This window comes from Notechis scutatus, chromosome 2, assembly GCF_049901735.1.
Source record: "Notechis scutatus isolate UNSWTSFEM ecotype Mainland chromosome 2, rNotScu1.2, whole genome shotgun sequence".
Lineage (NCBI taxonomy): Eukaryota > Metazoa > Chordata > Lepidosauria > Squamata > Elapidae > Notechis > Notechis scutatus.
In genome coordinates this window covers 149452609-149477167 of record NC_142010.1, presented here as the reverse complement: position 1 = coordinate 149477167, position 24559 = coordinate 149452609, and the positions used below count along the sequence as shown (strand labels likewise).

General features: G+C 42.9%; 1 protein-coding gene across 1 annotated transcript; it reads right to left on the bottom strand.

Annotated features, from left to right (window-relative positions):
* Positions 1 to 263: 263 nt before the first annotated feature.
* On the bottom strand, positions 264 to 23820 carry USP11 (ubiquitin specific peptidase 11). The gene is made up of 21 exons (XM_026684148.2): positions 23489 to 23820; positions 19454 to 19563; positions 18703 to 18833; positions 17981 to 18098; positions 17721 to 17866; positions 15767 to 15828; positions 15444 to 15543; positions 13816 to 13989; positions 13575 to 13733; positions 11699 to 11923; positions 11136 to 11219; positions 10940 to 11034; positions 9362 to 9568; positions 7126 to 7238; positions 6692 to 7024; positions 5720 to 5790; positions 5277 to 5389; positions 4759 to 4908; positions 3725 to 3840; positions 2704 to 2792; positions 264 to 1780 (listed from the first exon to the last, which is right to left on the bottom strand). Exons 1-21 carry the CDS (start codon positions 23593 to 23595, stop codon positions 1610 to 1612), a joined length of 2874 nt encoding a protein of 957 aa, XP_026539933.2. The 5' UTR covers positions 23596 to 23820; the 3' UTR covers positions 264 to 1609.
* Positions 23821 to 24559: the final 739 nt, after the last annotated feature.

The following is a 24559-nucleotide window of genomic DNA, read 5'->3' as shown; positions in this document are numbered from 1 at the left end:
AGAAGACAAATCTTTGCAGACCTTGGTTCAAAGCCCCCCAAAGGGAAATAAAGCAAGGCAAAAGTGTAATGTGTGTGCATCTCTGTAAGGCAGGGGTGTCCAACCTTGGCAACTTTAAGACTTGTGGACTTCAACTCCCAGAATTCCTCAGCCAGCTTTGCTGGCTGAGGAATTCTGGGAGTTGAAGTCCACAAGTCTTAAAGTTGCCAAGGTTGGACACCCCTGCTGTAAGGGATAATCCCAAGGGAAAAAGAGAGGCCATATGCCTTTTAAAAGAAGTTACTTTATGTACACATGCCAAAAAATATTTTCTTCTGCAAGATAACTTCAAGAGAAATAAAAGCTCAAAGAGTTAAGTGAAAGAATATTCTTCCAAACTCTTTAAGTAATTAAATGCACTATGTGCTCCTGCCAACAGTGAGTGTCCTGTGCTTGATCAACACTGCTTCCTGCTGTATTCTATCCACTGCACTGCGCACACAAACCTATTTACAAACTAGTGCAATCCCTGAGCCTAGAAGTAGCAACAGCAGTGGCAGCAGAGACTCAGATAAAAGGGAAGAATTCCGAAGTTTTGCTCGAACAGGGCTACACCTGGTAGGCATCAGGCCAACTGAAAAGAAACTTCAAGAACTGGTAGTTAATTTTCTCCTACAGTCCTTAGGCTGAAGGGAACTGCAACACAGTATAGACTGAAAAAAATGGCTGTCTTCCCAAACAGGTTTGGATGCAAGAGTTAAAAAGTAGCATTTTGGGGCTCAGTGGCTCACAGTCACCTTAATAACTGGAGGTGAGCTTCAGAAATGAGGATTAATACAAGGAAATTCAGAAACAAGCATGCGAGTTGCAGATTTCTACCAGATGCTGGAAGATAGGGCAGGACAATATTGGAATTATTGCTTCATTGGGGAGCTAAAAGGAGGCACTTGGAAGGTAAATGACAGGAAAGAATATGAGGGGCCATTTATCCAGACCTATCCAATGTCAGGTAGGGCAATAGCAGGGAAGCGTCCTAATTAGCCACAGACTACACAGGAGTTAGTATCTCTGCAAACTCCTCCCAAAGCACAGGAACCAGCAATGGAGAAGTGGAGGTGAAGACGTGAAGTTGCGAGCAGCAAAACAAGGGTAGATACCCTGATTAGAGAGTGGCCTAATACTGCGGGAGATTGGGGGTGGGGTGGGGGGAGTGCACAGCCAGCATAAAAACAATGCATTTAAGTTTCCTTCCACATAGGAAACCTAGTGCTAATAAAAGCATCTCAATTTTAAGATGTAAAAAAAAAAAGGGAATGGAGGAGACAATCCAGGAAGCCTATGTTCCATCCAGCCATCTTATTATGTTGATGTAAGGCACAAGCCTTTTAAAGAGTAGTCAATCTTCCCCCTCCACAGTGGGGGGACTATGTGCTAAGCAAAGAGCCTTGCCCTTTGGACACAGGAAGATGGCAGGTCTACTTGTGCTGGTTAAGGGGCTCTATCTCGTCTCCTACATCCCTGGCCTGCCCTTATTCCAAGGCCTGAAATCCAGCTGCCCCCTTCAGTACAAGGAAGGGAACGTATATGGCTCTCCGCCTGTTGCAAATGGAGAAGGGAAGCGAGGTGAAGGTCAGTCCACATCCATGAAGTCCCGGTTTACTAGCTCTTGAGAGTGAGAATCACAGCAGGCAGCATAGTCCTCCTCATTCCCGCAGGCAGACGCACTCATGGATGCAGCAAGAGGAGTTGGGTGGCAGATTTTGTCCTGGCGTTGATAGAAGAGGACATAGGCAGCTTTGGACTGGCAAGAAGACAGGGAAAATTTAATAAATGGCAAAGAACAACACATCCAAACATTGAATTGACAGTGGTTTCACACGTGCGTAAATCCCCCAAACTTGGGACTATCAAACTGGCCGTGGAAAGACCGTAGAGGTCCAAAAAACTGGACTCGTTTATAACATTTTGCATTGTTTTAATATAAGAGACCATCATAGGAGATAAAGCTTTGCACTGTCATTGTTTATTCCAGCATGGAAAAAATGAAGATTCTGAAGCATGTCCTCAAAGCAGGTTTCTTCAGTCTTAAAATTTAATCCACGGCTTGTTTACCTAATACTGGGATGTACTGAAACTGACCTCTCCAGAATCTGCAGCCCATAAAAGAAATCACCATGCTAGCTGGAAAACCTGGGGATGATAGTATCTTAAAGCATACCAAGGCATCAAAAGCTGGGTTTAAATAGTTAACTTTAACAAAAGACATTCTCAAAAAGCTAGAGTCACATTCTGCATTTTTACTCCCGCTGCAGGTGCAGCACACATCTTAATAGCAGTCCTCCTTCTTATGATGCCCCCAGTCGATGGCAAGACTAAGGAAGCAATCCGAGGCAAATAAGCCTCCTTTCCTCCCTTATAGTCGTTCTAAAATGACTCTTTATAGACACTGGAATGTGTCCCATTTCTTAACAAGTAAGAATGCATAGATAATTTATTTCAATTTGGTCCCACTAAAAAGCCAGCCTGCTTCGAAACACAGTTTCCAAGGTTCCATTCAAAAGTTACCCATAAAACAAATGCAAGTCAAAGAATATATTGTATTATAAGGTCTGACAATCCTTGTAGCAAAAAGGTGTGGAGGAGGCCAGTGCTCCGATTATACAGCAAGGCATTTGCCAGTAAAGTACTGAAACCACCAGCCCATCCAAACACGAAATGCCTTACCTCAATCTGGTTGTTTGAAACCGCAGACACGCTGCTGTCATCAAAATAAAACCACGTCCCAGTGTCCTTGTTCCGGGCAAAAGTGGTGTCTAGAGAGTACAAGAGATGAGTCAGATCATTCTGTATTCTTTTGTTATCCACCAAGAAAACAAACACGGTCTTATCACAAAGGAATTCAGGCAGAGTTGTGTTTTATGTCTGTTTCTTTATAGTTCCAATGAATATATCCCCTGGGCTAAGCTCTTCTCTTTTTTCTCATTGTTTCTGCTTTCTAGTCATGTTGGGCTAAGAGAGAATGACAGCCAATTTGGTTTAGTGGTTGAGGCACCAGGCTAGTCCTGCTTTAGACACAAGCCAGCTGGGTGACCTTGAGCCAGTCACTCTTTCTTAGCCCTAGGAAGCAGGCAATGGCACACCACTTCTGAAAAATCTTGTCCCCCAAAACTGCAGGGATTAGTCCAGTCAGTCATCAGGAATCAAGACTGGTTCAAAGGAACTAAAAAAAAGAGTCATCTCTTTCCTACAAGAGAAAACAAGATTCTTTAAAGTTAGTAAGTATTGGTACCGTTGCCAGCAAAAATCGGAGCAAGTTTTTAGCTATTACTTTGCAACTACTGTAAAGACAAACAGTCCTCATCCATCAGATGAGTGGCAGGCAGCTTGTGACCTCCAGATGGAGGAGGAGGAATGCGACAAAATAAAAACAAAAAAATCTGGCAGATGGGTCCATGGACCTGAAAGCTATAACTAAAGACAAAGTTTGGTAGGTTCTGAAACAGGGAGGTTGGGAAAATCTTGTTTGCTTGTTTATTAAATTTATATCCCGCCCATCTCACCAATATACCGACACTGGGTGGCTTTACACTCTTATATATAACTATCCTCCAAATATTTGCACATACCCCTTACTAAGAGTAGCATGTTTTTATTGGATTATGCTTTAATTATTCTTCTTCGAGGCCCCAAATTTATCCCCACCCCCTAAAAAAAAATCTATCTCCTCTAGTGTCAGGATACATACAATGTCCATCCCGGAGGCCACCATAGTGGTTGGACACAGCAATGAGGTCATATTTGTACAGGGAAGTGTCCGTTTCTTTCTGAGGTTTGATGATGAAATCAGAAAAATCCAGGCCCCTGTAAGAGAGAAATTACAAAGCCACTTTTTTTTTTTTTTTCTAATCCCGACAGCAACCCCTTTGGAGAAAAGTCATACTGTGTATTTGCACAAAGGAATTGCTACTATCTCAATGGGTGCTCCCAGCTGCCACAATAATTTTACACTAATGCAGCCTCCCACACCTTGAGCTCAGGATGTGTCTGACAGCAAAGTTCCATGCCTCGGAGCATGGAAATGTACATCAAATGTAACCCAAGAGAGCTGAAGGCCTGGGCAGGAGGAAAGCAGGGATACAGTTTCCCCTGATCTGTCAATTAACTGGTAGTACAAAGCAAGTATTTCCTGCTGAGAGCCTTAAAACAGGGACAGAAAATCTCCCCACATTTGGGAAAGGTCGGCCCGCCCCCTTTCTAGATCCTCAATAGCACTGGAGCTACCTTTGGAAATCCTTTAGCAGCACAGCCAATGATGACAGGGTCTCCTGGTGATGGAGCTTACATGATTACGGAGACTTTTTTTTAAAATTGATGTAACATACAGTACATACCCATCATGATATTATTATTCCCTTTATGATGTAAACAGTGTTACTACACAGTGCAGAAAAGGAGTAAGTAATAGTAAGCAAAAAAAGATAATTAAGATAATAGAAAGGACAACATAGATAAATCTAGTTTCACCAACACCATTCACACAAAGTCGGATTCAGGCTGAGTTTTTGATGACCTCCAAAACAGAAGATGAAGGCTTTCAATCATCTTTCACAATTTCAGAGCCCATAAATTATCACTCGTCTGTTTCCTCAGATGAAAGGATGAGTGTTGCACGGGTGCATTTTCAATGATCTATGCTGTCCAAGATCATGCCATATACATAAAGCGTCCACCCATTTCACTCCTGGTAACAAAAATTAATGGCTAGGTCTCCTGACTTACTGGATAGGGAATTCCACAAGGGTATCAAGTTTCTCCCGGGAGAATTTGGTGTAAGAGAAACGCTTGAGGTGAATAATCAGAATCTCCGGTAGTGACCATAAATCCAGCTTCTTGGTGGCAAGTTGGTGTTTTTTGCAGGTGGGACAATACCTGTAACAGACAAACCCATAAGCCTGACACCTTTTCTTTCAAGAGAATTAGCATTCCACAAATTGCCTCCTTTCCCTCTCCCCCCCGCCCTCCCCAATCTTGAGAGAGAAGATTTAGCATGGAATGATCCGATAAACTGAGAGCTTATCATATATTCCATAATCTGTTGGATTTTCTATTTAATTTGGATTATTATGAAATAAGATCCACATGGATTTATTTGGCTCATGCAGCATTCTTGTTTTGTTACCTTTATCTATTGAATTTTGAAGTGTTGACCAGCACTGAGTCAGCATCCAATCACCTCACACCCTTTCCTGCTATCTCAATGGAAGAGGCTCTATCATAGACAGATTTTCAATTCTCACCAGGGATTTTCCTCTTCCAGCGTTTCCATGGTAGTGAACAACTCAATGCACTCCTGCAGCTTTACAGGGTTCTTCTTTGGCGTATAGCCCATAGAATCATGCTTGACGTAGCCCTAAAGGGAAGAACATTAATACATGATGGATATAAAGAGATCAGAGGCTAATTTCTCCAAGGCAGAAAGGAAGAGCAAGGCCGTTTTCACATTTACATCTGAGAACATTTTTTGAGAGTCCGAGATTACATTAGGTGTTACTTTATTATCCGTACAACTCCTATAAGACTGATAAAGGGTGACTAGCCTAAGACCTCCTGGTGAGATCTGTAGTTGAGTCTATACTTGAAGCTAGATTTCACTACAGTAGTCTGGGTTGCAGAACTTGAGCACAATACTACATGAAAAACAGAAAAGAGAGGGTTCCTACTTAGAAAGTTGCACACTCACTTCGGCCTCAGTGTCATTGTAGTAGCGCTTCTTCATTTCAGAATCCCAGTCCAGAGCAACATATGGTTGGGCTGAAGCAAAGGGTGAGAAATTGGGTCAGAAATCCAAGAACGCTGCATGTTAACTACACAGGTTCAGCAGACTGGGCCCAGGCATGAGTGCTGGAATGAGAAATTGGGTCAGAAATCCAAGAACGCTGCATGTTAACTACACAGGTTCAGCAGACTGGGCCCAGGCATGACTTTCTCCCCAGCACATACTGAGAGCAGCCAAGACAGCATTCACCTTTCCAGTCCTTAATGCACCATACAGTAGCTGCTTCTGTGGACGTTTGGACTCACCTATAAAATCCTAGGACCAAAGGGCTAAGAGACATTAGCTCATCCCAGTAAGATTCCCGCTCAAATTAATGGAGGGATTTGAATGATCTGATGTAATGGGAACAAGCGGGAAGATGTAAAGCAAGAGTGGGGAACTAGGGTCATTTTACGACCTGTGGACTTCAACTCCCAGAATTCTTGAGCCAGCATGGCTGAGCTCAGGAATTTTGGGAGTTGAAGTCCACACAAGTCATAAAGGGGCCGTTCCCCACTTCTGATCTAAAGGTACATAACAACTGTGATAAGTGACCTTGGAAGGAAGCTATTAGAGACAGGGAGAGCTGGGCGTGCAGAGAAACTCTCATACTACAATAACAGAAATAAGTCTGCCTTGTGTAGCATCAACAAAGCCCACAGATGCAAAGGAGTTGGCATTTGGGGTTTCTGTCCTAACTTCTATCATGTATTGAGGCTCACAAGGACAAGACTCTTTTAACCTTTCCATCACAGCCGCCATTGCAGGATTCCCTTGCCAACCCTTTTGTGCCAATGATGTTTCCTCAACATTCCCAATTTGCCCCCCACCCAAACATTTTCTTAGTGGGAGCCTTTGTTACCACAAATGTGAAGTTATTCTACCGAAGGGACTTACAGTGGAAGGAGACAGGATTGCCTTCCTCTTGGCCAGCCAACCAGTCACTGGTGCCATTAGAATTGACGGGTCGGAGTGTAAAAAGCAACTTTGGCTGCTTCTGGGGCAGACAGCATTTGCGCTTCGCCTGGTTGGCTGTAGGAGGACTGGAAGACAGCGCACGGGGAGACTGGGGAGGCTGCGGGGGAGATGTGTTGGCGCTCCGCCTTTCCTCCACACCAGTCCCTTCCTCCCCCACTGATGTGTCTGAAGGGGTTTCCTCTGTCCCTGAGCTAGGGTCCTGATTGGCAAAACCTTCCGCTGTTGTTTCCTCATCTTCCTCCTCATCCTCCCCTGCAAATTACGGGTAAAGAAAGCAGGTGTGAATTAGAATGAACATCTTAATATTTCCCTCCCTTCCTATTCAACACTCTTATCTCACCAGTCTTCCTCACCTTCACTCAGCCCATTGGATCTCTTATTGTAGAGATCCTCTTCCTCCTCATCTTCCTCCTCGTCTTCCTCCTCACTCTGTTCTTCCTCAGAGTCTGGCCATGTCACATAGCGGCTGTCAACAAGAGAAGCAGATCACATCCTCTGCCTGACATAGGGACTGTAATCCAGTGAAAGGAATAGTTGTAGACTCAGGGATGGACAGGTTCCGGGAGGTAGGGGGAGATATTATGTGGTCAGATGTCTGTCAATACTCATTCATTAAAAATAAAAAATACAGTTCAGTCAGACTTCTGATATAGGATCAGCTTGCTCTTAAGGACTGCAGAGTTTGTTTTCAGCCATCTCCAGAATCTTAGGCTAAGCGATTCCTATTATTTGTCAACCAAGTACCTTAGATTAAAATTACCAAGTAAAAAACTCGGCATTGAGGAGTTTCATTGGAATGCTGACATTATTTTGTGCAAATCTGTATGCTGCCCGACTCCCAACAGCCCTGGATGATTCACAAGTGAACAACATTAAAAGGAATAAATCAATATAATACTAGATAGAAGGACAATTAATAAAAGACAGCCATCATATAAGAAAAAGTAGAAACCCACATCACTTAAAGGAGTCTCAGTCGCTCTCATCAAAGAACCGGGTTCTGAAGGCCCTCCAAAACACCAAGAGGGGCAAGGGCGACCCGAATGACAGAACCTCATTTCAGAGGGAGGCGCTGTGACAAAGAAGGCAGACTTACGGGATCCCGACAGGTGGCATTGTTTAATTAAACCCACAGTGTACCACCTTGCTGGATTGAATCAGCCAGGCAGGTAATATGGGAAACAAGAAACTAGGCCCTGTGGGGCTTTATAGGTAACTCCAGGGCTTTGAATCATACCCGGAAGGAAACTGGCAACCAATGCAATTCCCAAAGCAGAACTATAGGCATACCAAGGCAAGACTACCACTGCCTATACTCCTGCATTCTGGGACCAGCAGAAGTTTCTGGGTGGCCTTCAGCCCATGAAGTGTGAGTTGCAGTAGTCAAGGCGTGAGGTACCAGGGCGTGAATGTCTGTCTGAAAGGGCCTCCCAATCTAGGAAGGGGCACCACTGGTGCATCAGATGAAGTTGTGCAAGGGCCTCCCTGGTCACAGCTGCCACCTGATCAAGAAGCAGCTCTGAGTCCAGAAAGATTCCCAGATTGCGCACCCTTCTTGAAGTGGGGGAAATGCTACCCCATCCAAATAGGTCAGAGTCACAATCCCTGGGAAGCAAAAGACTACCCTCTCTGCATAGTTGGCTTGAGTACAACTCTGCTATGCTGAATTTTGTATTTGACCAGAAGGAAGACGGATGAGATTAAATGGCGGGCCATCATTTGGTTATGCAAAGGAAGCTCCAGGACTGGACTATGCAAAAAAAAAGCCACACAACATACCCATTTGGGCACCTGCCTCTCCTGTAGCAGTTCTTGCACTTGTCATAGCTACAAAGTCCAATTCTCACCTCGGAACTGCTTTTTCCCAATAGCTAGCTACGAAAGTCTGTCATCCTGGCCAGGTTGCCAGCCAGACTGCTTTAGCTCCCTGTTTTTGCCATGACTAAAATCAGGAAGTCAAATCTAAACTAGGGCCACAAAAATACTTTTTTAGGCAAAATCAGAGCTTGGATCCTTCAAATCAAATCAATGCATCAATAGTAGTGGTATAAAATAGAAATGGATTCACTTTGAATTACTGGAATAGCACTGAGTATAGACTTCCATTTGGCATTCTTTTCCCAATCTAGCCTTCCCGCCATGAGCAGAGGTGGCTCTGTGGTTAAGAATGCAGCACTGCAACCTACTTCTGCTGCCTACTGGCTGCCTACAATTTGGCAGTTCAAATCTCACCAGGCTCAAGGTTGACTCGGCCTTCCATCCTTCCAAGGTGGGTAAAATGAGGACCCAGATTGTTGGGGGCAACAGGCTGACTTTATAAACTGCTTAGAAAGGGCTGAAAATCACTGCAAAGCCGTATATAAATCTAAGTGCTATTGCTATGTGGACTTCAATTCCCAGAATGCTCAGCAATGGCCCTATTGCTTGGGGAACCCGGGGAGTTCAAGACTTTTATTTGGGGGTGGGGGGGGGGGAAGCATCCAAATTGGAGAAAGCTGTTTTGGGGGAAGTATTTTCGTATATCTCTCCCTTCATACCCCAGCTGAGAAGGAGCTGAGCTAAGCTATCTCAGAGACTGAAATCACTCACGAGAGCCGATGCAGCAGGAACTCGTACAAGGCATCTGAAGAGAGCTGATCCCGGGGCACAGATACCAGAAGTGGGTGACCAAAAAGCACGACCCCATAGTAGCTGTTGCTGTAGTCCCGGCCCTGGGTACGCTCCCGAAGGTAGATTGGCAGTACCACTGCATCTGCTGAGGCCAGGTCTTCCAGGCAGGACACAGAAACCTCGTATCTGGAGGGAGATGGAGAGGCATGCTATGAGTAGGAGGAGGAGTTGGAGGAGGAGGAGGAAGGAGACTACTTGCTTCTTTATAGACCTAGCCTCCATTTAAATGCCATTCCACGGTAATAAGCAGAACCAGAAATGCACAATACACGTAAAATTTTATAAACACAGTAAAATCAAACACTGTATACTCCACCGACTGAGAGGCAATGAGCCACTAAACAGTACAGGGGAAACGATGTCAATTACAATTGGAAGACAAATTACAAAGGGCTCAACTTGATGGCTATACGGGTAGCCCTCAACTTACAATAGTTCACTTGGTGACCGATCAAAGTTACACTGGCACTGAAAAAAGTGACTGATGACCCCTTTTCACATTTATGACCGTCACAGCACACACACCCCCATGGTCACGTGAGTTACATTTGGATGCTGGCAACTGGTTTACATTTATGACGGTCGCAGGGTGATGTGATCGTCTTTTGAGACCTTCTGTCAAGCAAAGTCAATGGAAAAGCCAGATTCACTGAACAACGAATTCAAATTAGGTCAATTAGTGTTACTAATTTAACAACGGCAGCGATTCACGTAACAAATGTGGCAAGCGAAGTTGTAAAGTGGGGCAAAATTCCCTTAATGAATTTCTCATTTAGCAGCCCAAATTCTGGGCTCAATTGAGGTCCTACGTCGAGGACTACCTGCAAGACTATAATGGTGGCCCCAATCAAATTTCCTTAAGGAAAGGAAGATGCTCAAAAAAGCAACTTTGGGGGCAAGAAGCAGATACACCCTTAGGTGGGCAGCTTCAATTTTCCAGGTCTACCGACATTCCCAACTTGCTTCTGACACTGAGGAAAATGTCCCCTAAGCTCTAAGAGTGTCCACCTTGAGCACCAACCCAAGATCTTCCTTCTCTGCCTACTGCTGGGATAAAGTAACAGGACTTGATGCATAGCATGCTCAGACCAACCCACTGAGCAATGGCATATTTACCTCTTGTGCTCATTGCTGCTTCTGCTATCAAAATTGACCCACACCTCCGCTTGCTACACCCTGGCTACTCACTATAGTAAAATGCTAGTCTGAATTACAGGTCCATCTTATTATTCAGACTCATTGTAGTGGTACAGTACATCCTAGAGTGAGGAGGGGATTGGCTACCTGACCCCAAGATCCCTTCCAATTCTGTGATTCTATAATTTACTAGCTCTCACTCCTTTACCTTATTTTATTTGGGGCTTTTCCAATCTGGGCTTTTTAGATACGTCGACTGTGCTGACTAGAGTAATTAAAGTTATAGCTTATTGCACTGGAAGGGCACCAGGGTAACAACTGCTCTGCTGCCTTATATTATTATCCCCTCCCCAAACTCACATGAAGATGTCATCCCGGTCCAGGATACAGCTGAGAGATTCTTCCCTCTGATAGATCTTGTAGAAGCGGTGACTGAACACATCGGCCACCATCATCTGGAGAGGAGGCAAAGAAACAGTCATGAGAAAGGGAAGACACAGAACAGGCCTCTACGGTCCATTGAGGCATCTCTCCTTCACCCTCCTGGCAAACTTACCCGCTCTGCAGGCACATCTGTGTACTCTGATAAAGCACGACAGAGGTCTAGCACTTTCCCAGCTTTCGGGACAATCAACCTATACTGTAAGACAATGACAAAGAGAGGTCAGTAAGAAAGTCAATTGAAAATCAAATTCTAAACTCACGTCAAAATTCCCCACTAGGCTGAATCCATCTCCAGGACAGAAAGTGATCTGGGGACAGACCTATAGGTCCCATTTAAGTCTAAAGTCCATAGTCAGATCTAAACCATTTCATTATTTATCTACTGTGCATGCTTGCATTCAGCATAAATTATAAAAATAAGTTGAGGCTATATAAACTAAGGTCAAATTTTGGTTCCATTTGGTCATGTTATCCAAATGGCTGGAAACCTCTTTCCTGCGTTTCAGATGGGAACCTTTTCCCCACCCCAACTATCAAGCTTGAAAATTTCTACATATATGACAAGGGCTCTAGGGCCGTTCACCGCAACTCTAGAACTCTCAAATCTCACTCAAATAAAGACATGCCACAACTTTCTTGCCACGGTAAGGAGCTTTGCAAACAGCTTGTTGGTACCTGTTCAGGTTTCTTACAGGGATCCATGGAGACAAAGAAAACCTCCATCACTCGGTCTTTGCTGATTGGCAGAGGGGCACTGAGGTAGCAGAAGGGGTCAAAGGTCACCGAAATTTTGTTACATTCAGGGCAAACCAATGTTGATTTGAAGAGTCCATGGAAGATATCAACAATGATGGAATTGTTGCGACGTTTGTGATTCCGCCACGCTTCTTCTGCTACTTCCTGAACAGGAAGTGGTAGAATGAATAGTCTGGAATACTATTAGTCTGAAATGCTATACTGTGGAATAGTCTACTACAGCCTCTCTCTTCCCATGCTCACCCATTTTTGCTGAATTACAATTCTCAGCATTTCACTTTAGTAAATACACCAGCTGAAGTGATGTTAACCACAACTTGGGGTCAAAGAGAAGGAAGTTTACCTTTGAATTTTACAATGGAGTTTGGCAACAAATACCTCAGAATTAACAGGCAAATCTCAACCATCTCCAAAGGACTTTTTAATTTTTCCCTGCTACCTTATCTTTAAAGTGAAACCAATTACGCTAGTCTTCCTCTGCTGCTGGGGGAACTCTGCAAGGGGGTAGGGGGAGAGAAAGATGAGGTCTATTGTATCGCCCCTCCAATTAATGCATAGCATTTGTGATGGAAAACCTCAGAGAATTTATAAGCATTATAAACCGAGCACAGGCGCCTGAAGCAAGGATCCCATAGAAAGGAATAGTTGATGCATCAACAGTATACTTTTCCAAAAAGACCCAGCCCTGTCAACCTTGAAATAGGTTGATTCTGAGTCGATTCCAACCTTGAAATAGGCTATTCTGAGTCTTCCTGAAGTTGTGCTATTTCCAAGGCTCTTGCAACCAGCACACAGAGCCTGTTCTGAGGTCAGGACCAAAAATTCTGCACTCCCACAGCACTCCACCCTTAGTGAAAGGACATCCCCAGTTCACTGCAGTAATGGAGTGGTTCTCATTCTTTATGCCTCATTTCAGCAGACTCCAAGCCTCATCTAATTATATCCAGCTTCCTTTCTTTTTTACTGCCGAATCTGATTACTGTAAAGCCATTGGGAGTCCCCCCCTTTATCACTGCCCTGCCCTGCCCTTGCTCAGAGGGAACAAAAGCTTGATTTTTATTTCTATATAGATGCTAAGGTTTCAAAAACCTTCCTCCCGTGAAATTTAGATGTAAGAGATTAGACAAAACCAATAACGTTTAGAGTTCACTGAACTTTGGACTTGGGGAACTAATATGAATTCCTCATCAGACTGCACTGGGTGTAAAGGATTAATTAATTGAGTTTGCTTAGTCACTTGCATCTTATTTCTGTGACTCTGGGCAGCTAATGAAGTTAACCACCACCCCGTAGAAAAAATAAAGCCAAACTGTAATGAGAGTCATTAGAAACAGTAAAAAAACAAAACACCCCATAATCTGTGGGAAAGCACCATTCGTTTTTCTAGCACCACTACCAGATTCCCCCAGGCCAGATGACAAAGCCATGTCTTCAGGCCCTTCCAGAAAGCCAACAAGGTCAGGGCCAATCTGATGATGTCCCAAAGGGCAGCTACCATGGCAGAAAAGGCTTTCCTCTCGAGTCCCATCAAATGATATTTCTTCATGAACCCACAACCTGACAGGTAGGTGTGACTGGTCTTCCTTCAAGTACCATTTTTCCATACAGCGGTATAAAAATTGAAATGGACCAGAAGAAGACAATGTAAAGATCAGAATGGAAATTCAACAAATAAGATCTCCAGTCGGAAGCTTCCAAGTTTGACGACACGTCATTCCTACTACAAACATACATGCATTATCACCGTTGGCTAGAATCCAATTTGGACTCTCTGATATTTCCCTTAGATGCTCACCTCATCGGGTCTCCCTGCAGCATCCTTTAATTCAATGTACTCTTTCTTCTTGACACGGTTGAGGTCCTCATGCAGGCCGTCAAGCAGGAAGGAGAGAAGCTCCTGGGAATCATGCTGCTGATAGCCAAGGAACTGAGAGGCAAAATGGCCCACTTTGGTCTGAAGGGGATGCAAAAACAGGGCCTCTGAGATCAGCAAAGAACTAGATGCAAACTAAAAAAGCAGTAAGACAAGAGCTAACCTTGAACATTCGCGGCACGATGGAGCGGTGGTGGCCAGACCACTTCTGTTTAATGAGATCCGCGTAGGCTTCAGCAATTTCACCTTTCATGCCAAGAGGGTTGGTGAAGTTTAGTTCGTCCAGGTAATGATTATTGAGGAAGTATTCCGTCAGAGGGGGCACATTGCTGAGACACTGGAAGAAAGGATGAAAGTGTGCCAAATGTCATGATAGATGGTAGTCCATCTTTCAGAATGAAGCTCCGGTGGGTGAGGGAAACATCTCTGACACAGAATCTTTTTTGTGTGTGAAATGAATGAAATTAAAAGTAAGGTTAAACAAACTGATATTGACCCAGAAGGGGAGAACTTTTCCAGTAGTCATTTTTTCATGTAAACATCATGTACACCAAGGACAAATGTAGCTGTGATATTTATACAGACATTATTTTTATAATGGGAACACAAACTCATCATTACTAAGGAATAGGTAGGTGCAATTTAGCTTTTTTTTAGTTTCAAATAGCCAAATGTCAGAAGGGTCCTTTCTGTTTCTCTTCTTACCATTGGGTAAAAGAAATGTTTGACTGTATTATTATAATCTATGTTGTCCTACTTTCTCCAGTTTAAATTTAAGAGGGGAAAAAGAGAGAATTATTTACAAGGGCATTTTTAAAAAAAAAAACAGAAAAGAGAACATTCTTTAATTTATCAATCATTCCAAGTCGTCAATGACAAAGATGATGTAATCAAAATTCCTTGAACTAGCAAATCTAATATTCTTCCACAGATGGTAAGCAGGCTACTGGTGGTACAGAAGGACCCTGGATGGGTTGCAACTCCCTCATCCAAATCCATGTGTGGGAGAGAAACAGGAATTTCTAGTCATCTTTGCTGAGGCAGTTGGTTTTGTTGATCAAATCTGCAGTAGCAGGAAAACCCTATAGCTTCCCTTGCTGTAAAGGGTAGGAAAGACATCATGGCTCACTGGTATGTACAGGACAGAAATGAGAATTGGTTACAGGGTGGTACTCAGGAGTGGAAGGTAAATATAAACAAAGAGTTGTTATTATGGTTGATATTAGGTTAGGTCTATACCAAAACTGATTAAAGCAGACTTTATTGAATTATGTTACCGTACTGTAGGAGAAATCTGTTTTGACTAGGATGCTGGACAATTAAATGCAACCAGAGGCTTAGCACTAAGAAGTAGCTGGTAATATTGTCATAGCTTTCCAGGTGACTGAATTCTCAATTTTATGGTTTGCAGTTCAAGCAAAAGCTATTGTCAATATTGTACTTTTTACAAGACCGACATTTATCATAATAGACAACATAAATATATAAGTGCCCTTCTCAGAAAATAGTGGGCTTTTTTTTCCCCTCTTGGAAGCATTCAGGGATTGGTGAGTGTTAAGAAACAGTCAGCCAAGATGGTTAATTCCTCTACAATGTAATAGCTACTCTAAATAGGCATACAAGCAGGCAATGACAAAATACATAACCCATTAGTACATGTGGGCAGACATGTAACAACACTGGCAATGCACCTAATACATGAGCAGAGTGTGAGCCAAGTTTTCATTCGGCTTGCTGGCAAGTCATCACAGTACCCAAAGTTTGGCATCAAAAGATCATCATATTTCTTACTTGCAAAGCAGAGTTCATGAAGCATGTGTTCCCCAGGTTGGTAAGGCCACAAATCCCTGGCTGGCCCTGGTACCGCTCTTCCTCATCAATGGAATTATTCCTGAAAAATGCAAGTAAAGTAAGACTGTGAATGAGAGGAGGTGATACCCACAGCCTGGTTCCTGTTGGAGCAGAACAAGATCCGAAGACAGCCGTATCCCCACAACAGCTCAGGCAAGCTGGGAACTGGAATGCTGCCCAATTTTGAAAGTACAACCCACCCCAGACAGGGGATGCAGCTATACCTCAACACTGTGGAATTGATAATATGTTTAGATACTCACATGATATGTGGTCTGGAACTGGGCCAAGTACCGTCTTTACTTCTGGTCTCCATTATCACAATCTGAAGGGAACAAGGTACAAGCAGGAAAAGGTCAAGAGAGGCACAATAAAAGTAAAAAACAACAACCCTGGGCTATATTAACTGGTGTGTGGCTAGGCAACAGTCCATGACATGTGAAGTCCTTGGGTCTCTCTGAGTTTGGTTGTTTCATTACCGAACTAGTTAGCATTATCAGCATTGATGATGTGATCTAGTCTGGTAATGAAATGCCTGCAAGAAAACAACCAAGCTCAGAGACCACCAAGGACCCCTAATTTCAACCATGAGCTACACATATTCTCTTATATCGGTTCCCCTGACTTCCAACCAGAATTACCATTTATTCAGTAAAATTACTGGGTAATAAAAAGCATAGCATCTATATTATTCTGGAGTTGCTCAAGCTACTCAAACACATTTTTAAAACTCCCAGACAGCAAACACGCTATACTACTGTCCAGCTAAAAGCTATTATATCTATTTCTATTGCTTTTATAGCATCTATCTCCTTGCTCTTATCACCTATCACTATTACTTGCAAGCCCAACAAAAGGATCAAAGCAACATAATTTTCAGGCCATTATTTGAATATCAAAGTAATGAATGGCTCAAGGGTAGCAGAGGCACTCCTATGATTTGTCAAAGATACAAACTTATCCTTCATTTTCTCTCCTACTGCAAGGCAACTCCCATAAGATCTAACAAGATCAGCTAAAAAATTCATAGGTGAATGCAGCAAATGCTAAGTATGGTTAATTTTGTGTTGCTGTTTTGTTTGGTATTTTGTGGGAACCCAGCCTACTTATAGTAATTCATTTATTGTTTAATAACGTTATGTGAACCCAAAAAAATGACTATTAAGCAACCAGGGAAAAGCATGTGAACCTAGATACACGCACGGACACAATCCATTCCATCTATTTTTCCATCTTGTATATCTTATATTTTTCTATTTTGACTGGGTGACTTCCATGGAAACTGAACATTTTGAAGCCATTGGTGAATAGTATCCCTGGAGAAATTTTAAGGCGAGACATGGCTGTTTCCAACAAAAGCAGTATTTTATCATAGCCTCTAAGAGAGCACTCCAGAGGAGTGCATTCATAAACACCTAATTATGGCCAAAGAGCCACCTTCCATATTTCCAAATATGATCGTGATCATACATTTTCTTCAATGTTAAAAGGAAGCAGAGATCTGAGATAGAAAAGGTTTTGGAGGATATTTGAATATGTGATGTCAAGAAATACAGGCGGCTTAAAATCAAACTAGCTGCCCAGAAATTCTTTCCCTTCTTAAGATGGGTGTCTGAGAGGCCATCAAAGTTCCCAAAGGGGGAAAAGCAATTCTGCATGTCTTCCAATATCCTCCCTCAGAACAAGTGTCTTGAGACCTTCCAAAAGAGATTTCAGGAAGAAGTCCTAATCACACAACTAATAGGCCTCCTTACTAAAATTCATCTAGTGTTCAAGGTGTGTGTGTGTGTGTGTGTTTTCTCTCCAAAAAGTAATTATTTGATCCAGATCCAAGAATGCCAGTTGTGTAGGAGATGCAAAGAGTGGCTTCAATCCAGTAAAAACTACTGTTCCCTTAAATCAGCTTTGCTATTTAGATAAGTGTACTCCATTGTAGTCTAAATTTGCAGTCCCTCCCCAGGGACCGTCTGTCTGTCTGTCTATCTCAAATCCAGCCATGGGAACTGATAATCTCAAACCCAGTTCAAATTGCTATCTTCCAGATGGCTCCACCTTCAGCCAGCCTGTCAATTGTAACCATCGAACACAGTTGAGGAGCAACAGGCTGTGGAAAACCAATTTATATAAATATATGCCAGAGAGAGAAATCTTGGCACAAAACCAATTCTGCCTCTTTTTGTATACAGGCCAGCCTCAACCTGGGGACAGCAGCGTTACCTGCCCTGAACTTAGGCAGGCATCCAGCACAGTCATCTGCAAGTTTCGTAACCTCTCATAGGAGCCATCAGCATTTTTCACCCAGAGTCTTGATTCATCTTCTGCTGGAACTGAAAACTGATGCCGGGCCTCTTTTAGCACTGAATCTAAGGGGCAGGAGAAGAGAGGACAAAGAGAAAATGACTTCTTGCGACAAATACCCACTGTTTTTCCTTCTATTTTTCCCCTCTCCGCTGAATTTAGAATTCCCGAGACCTTACCAATAGTATCCATCCGGCTAAATTGAGTGACCACATGGTTGTCTACATCGTTGTGCTGACAGAGGTACAGCTCCACTAAGTAAACTTCTACCTTCTGCATGCTAGGAAGGTCTACCACCTGGGAAGGAAGAATCAAAATGGAGAATCAAACAACAAGGGACAGAATATCATTAAGAGAAATTGGGAAAATCAGCATTGGTAGATACTTATTGCTAAATTCTCTCTGAAGAGAAACCCAGAAGGGGAAAGCCAACCCCCATCCATAAAGCTGAATGGCCCTTATTATCAGTAGAACACACAGTTCTTTCAGGAAAATATGTAAAAAGAAGCAAAAGCGGTAATACTAGCAAGAACCTAGCAGGATGTCCATCAGCATATGGGCTATACGAGGAGCATTCATGGCAAGAATGAGATCCATGAACTAATAATCCCCATAATTTTTATTTTCATTACATATTATAAGCCACTCCCCATTCTCTCAACCCCTGCAATTTACCATTAGCAATTGGTAGATAATGCTGGGGGAAAGATTACTTTTAAAAAAGGTAGCCTATAAATTAAGTATTATTAAATTCTATCTCTAGAAAAAAGTCTTCTACTCACATAGGGAGCTGAAAGAATCTTCGTTCTCCAGGCACCTTTTCTATTAACTGCAATGGAAAATGCTACAGGGCAGGCAAATCCCAAAGAAAACCTGTGCTTCTCAACTCCAAATTTCTCACCTTTCGTTCAATGGCTGGCTGGCCATGTTCAATGCCATACCAGCTCACCAACTTGCCCCACACTTCCTCTGGCACCAGAATGTACTCTTCATGTTCTACCAGCCTATCCTTCAACCGGTAAGACTCCAAATCTGGAGGAAGAAAGAAGGAAGGAAGGAAGGCTGAAATCGTGGAGGACTCACCCTCTTTAAAGAAGCCCGTAGCTTAAGAGCAATGGTGAGCCCTCACCAATTTTGGCATTCATGAAACGGAGCCAAGCTTCTTATTAACTGCAAGTGCTTAACATGGAAATATTTTTCAGCTTCCATAGAAGGCCCCTTCTCATAAAGCCAGTATGGTATAGCAATTACTGCTGAAATAGTGCAGAAAGCCAGATTCAAAGCCTAAGTTACTTGGGAAATATACTATGTGAAGTTGTGTCTATAATTTTTGAGATTTGCACATTGTGCTAATTATTTTATTTACTTTATGTTGGTTTAGCATGTCATATGAACCTGCTCATTTGTGTCTTATTCAGCATGACCATATTAGGTCATCTCTGAAGTGCACTGAGAAAACCCAATGTCACTTTTCATTAACCCAACATATTTTATTGGTTTATTGAAATGATCAAATGTATGCAATCTGGAGCCTTCTAGAGGAAAAAAGAGAAAAATCAAATAATTCATATCCTCCAGATTAAGTAATGTGGGAATTTATCTGAAAGGCAGAGAAGAAGCCTCAAATAAAAAGGAGACAGAGGAAACCATACCTTCAAAGAGTTCAGCATTGTTGATCCGTCCGGGGAAAGCTTTTGAGTTCTGATCTCCAGATTCCACATAAACTTTCCACTGCTTGTACCAATGATTTTCCAGCAAATACCTGAGCAAAGAAGCAGATAGCTCAAATTTAAATCAAGACCACACTCTACCATACAATCTGGAACAGTTACTGGTAGCAATTCTTCTCCCTTCATTCCCAATCATAAATAGGATTATAAGAAATCCAGGCCTCAGACTGAAACACTGACTAGCTATATGCATCTGATTATGCTAACGAATGGCAACATTCTGTTTGCAGTCCTTATGGGCAAATCCCCAAGAATCCTAAATGTTTTTTAACATTTCAGATCATTAAGACAACTGACATAAACTTACAAGTCAAAAAATCTTTTCAAGGGCTTCCTAGAATCACAACATGACAATTTGTTCCCTTCCCATGTAACATCTTACATGACATAGTTGCAGCTGGCATCTCTCTTTCCCTTCCATGGTATTTAATTAGGATGGCTTGGATGAACAGGGAGTCATGTAAAACTATGTTGTTTATTAATCTCTCATTCTCCAAACTGGAATTTATGCCACCAGTTATTCCTAATTCAAATTTTTACTATTAGCTATGAACTTGCCAAACCAGTCACTATCCTTGGGCCATAGTTTACTAACCCCTTCAATTGGGCACAACAGATAGAAGCACAAACAAATGTGTATGAAACACTTGAGAATCCTTGGAGGACCTTCCACTTATAAATGGCTAAATTCTGCCCTTAGTTATCTGCTTATTTTCCACTTCCCAATGTCAAATGTTTGGACAAGTCGGTTTGAATTTTCTGCTCAGCAGCAAATCATAATCCTCATCCTCCCTAGTTGTTGACTACTCCAAGGGTAGTCTGAAAGGAAAAAGCATTCCATTTTCAACACAATTAATATTATAGTGTGCCATTGTGCTGCAACATGATCAAATTGGGCCAGGCAGGCTGTAAAAAGATCTTTCCCTTGGTTTGACTTGGGAAAGTAGAGTAACAGCCTCCAAAGTCTGTAAAAAAGAATAGGCAGTGTAAGCTGGTATTATTGGCCACAATGAAAGGCAAAGAGAAATCTATCAGATCCACCTGCCTCTTTTCGAGTAGCCTAACAGGCTCCTATTGGCATACCAAGTAATGTAGAGATTTATTAAAAAGGAAGCATAGTGTAAAACCGATTGGTTTTGTATCAAATCTATTTTCCTGCAGCAAATACAATATTTGATGTATAGTTATAAGTCAAGGTCTAGCTTTAGCTTGGTTTAATATGGACAAGCATTGAAAGCCAGATTGGGTGATTTTGAGACAGTCCCTCTCTCAGCCCACAGGGTGTGTTGTGAGAAAATAAGGAATATTATGTTTGTTCCCTTGAGTTATACAAACAAAAGGTGGGATAAGTAATTTTTATTATTGGGTATATGACCACAAAATTTTAAAAACTAAAAAACTTAAGGCTGACGCTGAGTTGAAAGTGCCATGTGTGTGCACATTTTCAAGTCAGTGATGACTCCTGGCAGCTTCCTGAACAACTCCCTGCAGTTCTTTAGAAGATTTCAGACGTGGCTTACCATTGCCTGCTTTTCGGGGCTGAGAAAGAATGACTGGCCCCAAGTCACCCAGTTTCTAGCCTGGTGCCTTAACCACTACACCAAACTAGCTTTGTCAAAAGTGCATTTGTTACTTATTACCTGTCCCTTGTTTATCTTCATGCATTATTTTTTCAACAGGCTACAATCTACATATATTTATTTAGAAGCAAGATCCACGGAATTTAGCGGGAGTGCTTTCTAAGCCCAATAGGTACATAGGCTGAGCCTGTAATCTCATTATAAGAGTGTAAGATATAAATGTGTAAAATAGTTTTTGTAATAACACAATAGAGGAGGTTCCTATTCTGTTACTGGGTTGCTGCTTCCTGTTTGTCACACTCCAGACATAGCAGCATTCAAGTCAGTGTGTAAAGGAAGACTCAAACATCACTCTAAAGCCCATCCATCAGAATACAAGAACAATTGAAATAATTCCTATGGTGAGCTCAACTTGCTTCATAAAATAGGAAGTCTGCTAACTGATGAAATCAAACCAAACCAAGTTGAAACCAAAGTCACTTTCTTAGACAAGCACTACTTAAGGATAATCACAAGTAGGTCAACTGACTATATAAAATAAAGGAGAAAGAAAGCAGAACCGGCATGCAGTTTTGCCTCCAAAGAGAGATACATCCCCAATGAATCAAACTTCATTTAGAAACATATGACTTCACCTTATATTATTAGTATATCAATTATAGCATCTACCTCAGCATGCAAAGCAAGGATTATTCATTAAGCTGCAATATTCTCAAAAAAAGGCACATAAGCAAATAATTTAACACAGGAGCCACAGAGCATGCCCATGACAATTCATTCTCTGAAACAGGCAGGCGTTATGCTGGATTCCAGAAGACTTCTACACCCAATTCAAAGTGCTATTAGTCGCCTACAAAGCCCTATATGGTGTAGCTTAGTAGCACCGTAGCCTTGCCAAAAATGAATCTACCCATCTCAGAAAAAGATACCAGGAAGATCTATTAAGAGTCCTACTCTTCATTTGAAGTCAGAAGAACATTTTGTGTGGCAGTGACCATACTTTGAAACTTCTAACCTACAGAGGTTCATAAAGCCCCATCCATGATACCATTCAGAAGAGCACTGAAGATAGTTTTATTTCACCTAGACTTCAAACCTAGTTAAATGTTGCTGATCGCTATGTTAGGAGAAGGTTGATTTATAGTTGTTTTTAAAAATTAACATATTGCAACCAGCCCTGTCTTTTAAGTTGGGCAGACTCTAAACACTATAAAATAAATGATAATTTAAAAAAGATCAGGTCTGCCATGCATAAGTCCATATCACTCAAAGCTACCTATAGCTTGAAATTCTGTTAGTTAAAAGGGTAAAAAGGGGGTTAAAAGGGTTAAAAAAGGGTTAAAAAAGTACAAGATTTCTAGGAAAAGAAAGAGGAAGTGACCAAAAAAGTCAAGTCCTCCCTGTGTAGAGGAAACTAGCCTCCTTTATAGGAATGACAAGTTGATTTTTGTTTCAGTTTCCTTTCTTGACTGGTAAAATAAGGGACAGACATTTGATGCTTATGGAGAAGAAATCAATTTTCAAGGTACTCAGCGGGTCTAATTAAAAAGTATCTATTCATCCTGATACCATGGCACCAAATGGACAAGAAAAGGAGAGAAATAACCAAACTCCACTAATTCGGAAAGACATGCCTTCAGAAAGTTATCCACGTTGCAATAGTTAAGGTTGCTTAGAACCATCGTTCTACACCTACTATTGAGAATACATGATATACTGAGCATTGCTTAACCAACCCAACAAGGAACAATTTAGGGAAAGCATTAAAAACGTAAGAAAAGGGAACAGAACTAAATAAGGCGATTTTGAGAAGGCGCTTCAGCCAGGGGTAGGGGGGGGAAAAAAGCACAAAGACCAAGGAAAAAATGGTACCTAATTCATCCTAAAGTAAAATCTCCTTCCAGTTTGCCTCAGCGCAGTAATTGAAAGCGCATATAAGGGGCTATGGCTAATTAGCCCAACGCTACACTTGACTCGAGGAGTCAAAAATCCCATTGCATTCAGCAAAGGGAACATTTTTTTCACAAACCACGATGCATGGTTAAAGGGGGGGGGGAGGCGTTTTTACACCACTACTACCGTACTTCCTCATCCTGGGCGGGAAGGTGCATCTCGAAGACCACCTGAAAATAACCTGCACCAAGCCAGAGAGTGCGGCGCCTGTCTCCTTGGGGGAAGGGGGTCGCCTCGGCTCCCAAGGGGGGTCGCCCGCGGGTCAAGCAGCCCCCCGAATCAAGGCTTCACCCAGGCTGCGAGCAGCTGAGCCCGGTGGAACCGAACGAAGCTCGTCAACCCATCCACCACCCTCGCCCCCAAAACCACCTCTCCGCCCGGGGCTCCCCCCTCCCGCCCCCACCCACCCACCCTTTGCACTTACCACTTCTCTCCCGTTCCCAGCGGTCGCTTCCTCCCGGGCTGGCCCGGCCCCTCTCCCTCTACCTGCCGCCGCTGGGCCTCCAGCCCGGGCAGCCCCCTCTCCGCCATCGCCACCCACACCTCCGCCGCCGTTCCTCCGCCAGCCCGGAAACGAGAAAGGGAGACACCTTATTTCCCTCTCCCGGCTCCTTCTTCATGGCCCCGCCCACCCGCTTCCGACCGGCCGGATAGGTGTGGCAAACGGGACGGAAGAAGAGAGCGGACCCAGCACCATGTTGAATGTGGCCTACGGCGAAGGCGTCACGACGCAGGCCCGCGCTAGCCGCCCTCCCCCATTGGTGGGCTGGTGGCGCGGGAAATTGAACGAGAGCGGGGGGTGGGGGGCGGATCGCGGCGTCGAGCTTTGATTGGATGAGCGCGTGTACGCCGGGCAGAAACGGGAGACGACGAGATTGTTTTTCTCTTATCTCTACGGCTCATTTAAAAGAAAAAAGAAAAAAAAAGAAAACCATCGTAAAAAACGCGGGCGCCTATTCGTGCATTGAACCGCTTCCGGCACTAGTGACCTTCGTCCCACGTGGGTGTCAGAATTCTTGCAACTGAAGTAACCAATACTGGGAAGATACCGTGCACGATGTTTGCAGTTGCCATTTTTAGTAAGGGCGTGTTTTAAAATGCTTACTCGGCCAACGCAGCCCTTCCCGTTGCCGGTCGAAATGAATTTTGACGCTGTCCTTTGAAGAACCGGGGAGAAGGCGGAGTAGAAATAGCCAAGCCGCCTATCCTCTTTATAGATTGCTTTTTGAGAGATACTACTTAGACCAGCGGTCTAAAGTTGTTTATGCACTTGATGCCACACTTTCTAACCAGAGGATCTCGCGATTAAGTCCCTGTGCAGATTTGCAAAACCTGAATTCGAGGGTATTTTATGTTGAGACAGCTATTTTGATTCAGAATAAAGGCATAATTTATAGAATAGCGCCTGTTATTGAGGGTCCAGACTGAATACATTTTGGGAAGCCAATACTGTAGAATGGACAGAACTAGACATTCCTGAAATGCAGTTAATTTT